Source organism: Apteryx rowi, unplaced genomic scaffold, assembly GCF_003343035.1.
Source record: "Apteryx rowi isolate R43461 unplaced genomic scaffold, aptRow1 scaffold_0, whole genome shotgun sequence".
NCBI lineage: Eukaryota > Metazoa > Chordata > Aves > Apterygiformes > Apterygidae > Apteryx > Apteryx rowi.
In genome coordinates, this window is record NW_020447195.1 from 10,505,207 (window position 1) to 10,510,377 (window position 5,171).

General features: G+C 67.8%; 1 protein-coding gene across 1 annotated transcript; it reads right to left on the minus strand.

Moving 5' to 3' along the window:
- Nucleotides 1-1,808: 1,808 nt before the first annotated feature.
- On the minus strand, nucleotides 1,809-3,888 carry LOC112969774 (transcription initiation factor TFIID subunit 4-like). Its single transcript, XM_026073439.1, has 2 exons — nucleotides 2,697-3,888; nucleotides 1,809-2,600 (listed from the first exon to the last, which is right to left on the minus strand). Exons 1-2 carry the CDS (start codon nucleotides 3,726-3,728, stop codon nucleotides 2,553-2,555), a joined length of 1,080 nt encoding a protein of 359 aa, XP_025929224.1. The 5' UTR covers nucleotides 3,729-3,888; the 3' UTR covers nucleotides 1,809-2,552.
- Nucleotides 3,889-5,171: the final 1,283 nt, after the last annotated feature.

Here is a 5,171-nt window from a genome sequence, read left to right on the forward strand (position 1 = left end):
CGATTCCACCGTCGCTCCGACCTCGCTTTTCCCCTCCCTCCCTTTAGCCCCTTCCTTCGCTCTTTCCTTCCTTTCCATGCACTCATTCCTGCCGCTGCGCCGGGCTCGTCTCCCCCYGCCGCCGGGCTTGCCGCGAGCACCCAGAAACGCCCGCGCGCCCTGCGCCGCTCCGGGAGGAGCCGGCCGGAGCCGCGGAGCAGGGGGGGAGCAGCCGGGAGAGCCCCCGGGCTGGGGGGGTCCGTGGCAGGCCGGAGGCGATGCCGGGCGCCCGGCCGTTTCCGGGCCGGCAGCAGCAGCAGCGTTCTCCCTCCCCGGCTGCTACGGCAGAGCAAGGAGCACGGCCAGCCCCGGCAGCACTCCGGTTTATCCGGGAATGTGCCGGCAGCTCGGGGTGTGTGGGGGGAACTTTGCTCCAGCCTTGCCGCAGGAGCTGCCGGGAGTCACCTGGGCAGCGCCGGGGCCCAGGCGTCCCGGCACATGGGAAAAGCACCGGAGCCCCGCGGCCGGCGCCCCCCCCCCCCCGGCACCGCTGTCCCCGCAGGGGACGTCGGGGCTATTTGGGGACCCCCGCRGGAGGGCACGGTTCTACGTGGGGGTGGTTGCTGGGTCCCCCCCCCCCCACCGCTGCCTCTCTTCCCTCTATTCAAGGCGATTAAAACCGCCGTCTGCATTTGATCTTTTGTTTAGGGAAAAGGGGGGGGGGAAAAACAAGAAAGGAAAAAAAAAMCAACAAAAGGGAAAGAAAAACGCAAGCCCAGCCGAGGGTCGCACCGCGGAGCCCCCCCGCGGGGGCGTCAGCGAAACAAGGGCCCCGGCCGCGCTCGGCGGTGGCAGGGGGGGCTCGAGCCCTGCAGCCCCCAGGGAGCCCCCRAGGAGGAGGAGAACGGGCTGGGAGGAAGGTCCAGGGGCCCCATGTCAGGCAGCCGGGGGCACGGCAGGGGGTGCTCCCCCCCCCCAGGGCCAGCCAGCCTGACCCCCCTAAACCTGGCACCCTGGTAGGACCCAGCCCAAGCAGGGGGCCCAGGGTGCATCCCCAAACCAGGGGGCCCAGCGTGCACCCCGCTAAATCCGGGGGGGCCCCTTCCCTCTCCTCGCCCCACCACCTCCCGCTGCTCGCGGCCGTGGGGAAACCCACCCCCACACCCCTCCCAAACCCGCAGCTCTCCCCGCCCCAGCGCCGGTGCAAGGGGGGGGGCAGCACCCCACGGGGGCGCGCGGCTGCGGGATTTGGGAGCCGCGGCCGGGGGCGGGGGGGGACACGCGCCGTGGCCAGCCGTCCGCCACGCACGGCCCACTGCTGCCACCTCGTGTCCTCCKCCGCCGCCGTCCCCGTCCCTGCAGCCGCCCAGCCCCGCTCGCTGCAACGGGGCTGGGGAAACTGAGGCAGGGCTGCAAAGGAAGCGGCCCAAGCGCCGGAGGGGAGCCCGGGCCTCTGCCCCCGCGCACAGCACAAGCCCCCGACACGCAGGATGGCACCTCCCCGGTTTGCATCGCCATGCCCAAAGCACGATCCGGGTTCCGGGTCCCCCTGTGCCCCTGGCATCCGCTGTGCACGGGGGGCAGTGGTGGCCCCAAGAGGCCCCATGCTGGCCGGAGCTCGCCCCTGGGTGCCGAGAGACAGAGAGCAGCCACACAGGGGAGGTGGCACTCGGAGGGGGACAGCGGGGTCCTCCGAGCACAGCAGCCCAGAGCCCTGGATGAGGGGTCCCCCCACCATCACCATGTGACCACGTCCCCTGGGGTGCCAGCTGGTGGCAATGCACCGTCCCACCATCCTGGGCACCTGCAAGATGAAGCAGGCAGAGGCCTCCAGGGGAAGGAGAGGTTTTATTTTCTTCTCGGGGGCTATCGCCCACCCGAGGGCAGCAGGGGCGCACGCAAGGATGGAGGGGTCCTCCGCTCACCAAGCCTCCCTCRGGGTGCCAGGGTGCCCATGCCTCCGAGGAGCCAGGTCCCGCCGCACTCACACGCTGGCCGGGAGATGCTGCCCATCTCCACCAGGTTCAAGCCCTTGKGGGCACACAGAGGTTTGGCCACCATTCCCCCCTTTTTGCTGCTTATTTGCCCTCAGTGGCCAGCGGCTCCTGTTTGCTTCCCCAGTGCCCACAGTCCTGCATCCAGGTCACCCCCGACCTCTGGGGTTACGCTGCTCCGCGCATCTCAGGGCCACGGTCATGCAAGAAGGACATTTGTCCGTGCACACACCCTGGCCACCATCAGAGACTTGCAGATATTCAGCAGTCCAGTTCCAACAGGAATCTCAGGCCCGTGACCCAAATCCTCTTCCTCATGCTCAGAAAAGCGACCGTTGTCCCCAAGAAAGTGGCGGGCGATGCATAGCCAGGGACAGGAGCATCACGGAAATTAATGTCTCTTCCTTTTTCCAGCACTACCCCCTCCTCTTCCCCCAGTTTCTGGTTTTCCAGCCAGCTTGTGCAGCCATCCTACAGGGAAGGAGCCCGCCGGCATCCAGCACCTGCGCCAGGGCCGGTTCCCAGGGCATCACTTGAAACGAAAGGACGAATTCAACTCTGGCACCCGCCGATATCGACTCAGCTGACTGCGGAGTTGAATTTGCTCCAGATTTGGGAACAAGACACCTGCAGCCACAAAACCAGAGCAGCATGGCTCTCCGACTCGCAGCGAAAGCCGACGGGGGCCCTGCACGAGCRGAAGGTCCCTCCGAGAGCTGCTACCTGCCAGGGAGGGCGAGGTGACGGGCGCCGCCGTGCCGCCGCGGAGGCAGGACCTAGGAGTCCCGGCCGGGGGAGCGGAGCGCGTAGAGCTTCTCCCAGCACGTCGACAGCCTCTCCGCCTTCCGCGCGATCTCCTTCAGCTGCTTCCTGCGGCGGCCGGGCCCTCCGCGCCGGGGCTGCGCCGGGGCTGGCGGCAGGCTCTGCTGGGGGCACGCCAAGGAAGCGGGAACAACCCCCCCACGGCACAGGCGTTAGCAGTGGGGACAAAAGCCACTGAGTCGGCACCAAGTCGCGGGCGAGGACGTGCCCGGGACATCGCTGCCCTGCAAACCCGCGGCTACGGCGAGGACGTGCTCCGCGGACAGCTCGGGTCTGCAGCAGAGCCAGCCAGCCCCCCCCCAAGCCTGCGGTGGCCCCAGACACCCCGAGGCCAGGCCTTGTCCCAAAGCCAGGCTCCGGGTGACTCTGCAGACCGGAGGCATCCCCATCCCAGGCCAGGAGACCTCCGGGAATTAAACCCAAGTCCGTTTCTTCGGCGATGGCGGGAAGGGACAAGCGTCCTCCCAGACGGCCTGAGCGTGGCCAGAGCCGGCGGCAGCCTGGCAGGTGGCACTTTGCCGCCCCRGGGCCTCCCCTGCCCGTTAATGGGTTATTTGCTGCTGCCACCCATGGGCGACGCTTCTGGCCGGGGTTTCCCCGGCAGAGTCCCAGGAATGCAGCACAAGCCCGTTTGCAGACCGGCCTCCTGGGGAGAGACCCGGTTTCTTGCTCTGGCACCTTTCTCTGCTCTTCCCAGAGAGCATCCGGGGGGAGCCCACCCGGCAAGTGAGCATCCTGCCGCCCAGCTGGGCTCGGACACCCAGGGAGGCTCCGCGTCCCCACCGGCCGCGGCATCGCGGCCCAAGGGCAGGTGACAAACTGGTAAGAACCCACCAGCCCGTCCCGCGCTGGCACCGCCGGACTTCGCTCCCCAGGGCCAGGGCCGGGCGGTGTAAAGCTCACCGGGGTGTGCCTTCGCCACCCCCCCGCCATAAAGCCGGCGCAGACCTTCAMCCCCACCGCGACGCCGCGGGGAGAAGAGCCTGAAGGCTCCCAAGCGGCAGCCAGGAGAGCGCGTGCAACAGGGCAGGCTCTACCCGCAGCCCGGCTGGGAAACCGGGAGCCACTGGGGCGCCTGGGAAGGGGCAGGGGCTCCCACCTTGCAGATTTTCCTGCAGTCCCTAAGCACGACCTCCGTGTTCCTGGCCACCTTCCACACCGCCACCTCCTCGGGGCCACGCAGCGTGCCGGCCGCCACGTCCCGCAGGGACATGCTGATGTTGTAGATGGACAGCAGGATCTTCTGGTCCTGGAAGACAGAGAAGAAAGCAGCCCCGGGCAGGGAGGGGGGAGTTTGATGGCTGATCACTTTGTCATGAGCTTGCTGGGGCTCAGCCCGCACAACCCCGCCAGCCGCGGGTCTCCCAGCCCTCTGCTCAGCCTGGGGCCGGCGCTCACCTTGTCCGAACGGCAGGCTGGCCCGGCTCGGCTGTTCCTGTCTGCCGATCCGCTCAGGTTTTTCTGCAGAAATAAAGCAAAGAGCAGGTCAGGCACCCCGAAGCGCTGGTGCCTCCCACGCAGGGCAGGAACCCCCCATTTCAGCGCAGGCAGCGCTCTGCCCACAGCTGCCCCACGACGCCGGCCAGGGACACAACCCCATATTAAGCCTTGCAGGCATCACCTTCCCTGCGAACAGCCCCGCAGCCCCCAGGCGAAGGCGGCTTTGCACGGAGAGGCATTCGACCCGTCCCACTCTCCCCCGGCATTCAGCATCCCTCTGCTCACCAGGTTCTGGATCTCGTGGAAGATGACGGCGCGGTACTGCCGCAGGATTTTGGCGATGCTGCACCTCTTGCCTCTGCTCAGCACGGCGGCGACCAGGAGGAGCAGAACAGCGCAGGAGAGCGCCCTGGGGAGAATCTGGGCAGGGAAGGGCTCAGCGTCACGGGAGACACCAGGAGCGAAGGCAGGGCTCCAGGCTCTGCCAGGAACCCCTTGGCACAAGCCTAAACCAGACCTGCCCCCACCTCCCGCTGCCTCGGCCCTTCCAGACACAGCACATGCAGGAGGGAGAGCAACCGCATCCTCTCCTCGAAGATGTCCTGCCCAGCAGGGCCATCTCCTCTTGGAGCAAAGCCCTTGGGCAAGTTGCTCCAGTTCCAGGCCAGCCCAGGCAGCGCTGCTCACAGCAGCCCGGGACTTGGCACAGAGATGCGGCAGGGGACCCGCGTGCATTTGCAGGATCTGCCCCCCAGCTGCCTGCCCATCTGCCCCACCAGGTCCCTGCCTTTGCCTGCTCCCCAGCTATTGCAATCCAAAGCCAGGCACTCGACCACCAAAAACCAAGGGCAGCTAACGGGGATGTGCCCTGTGCCACGGAGGGGAGCAGGAGGCCGGAGCTGCCTCATCCCCACCAGCAAGCCGCAGATGATGGGA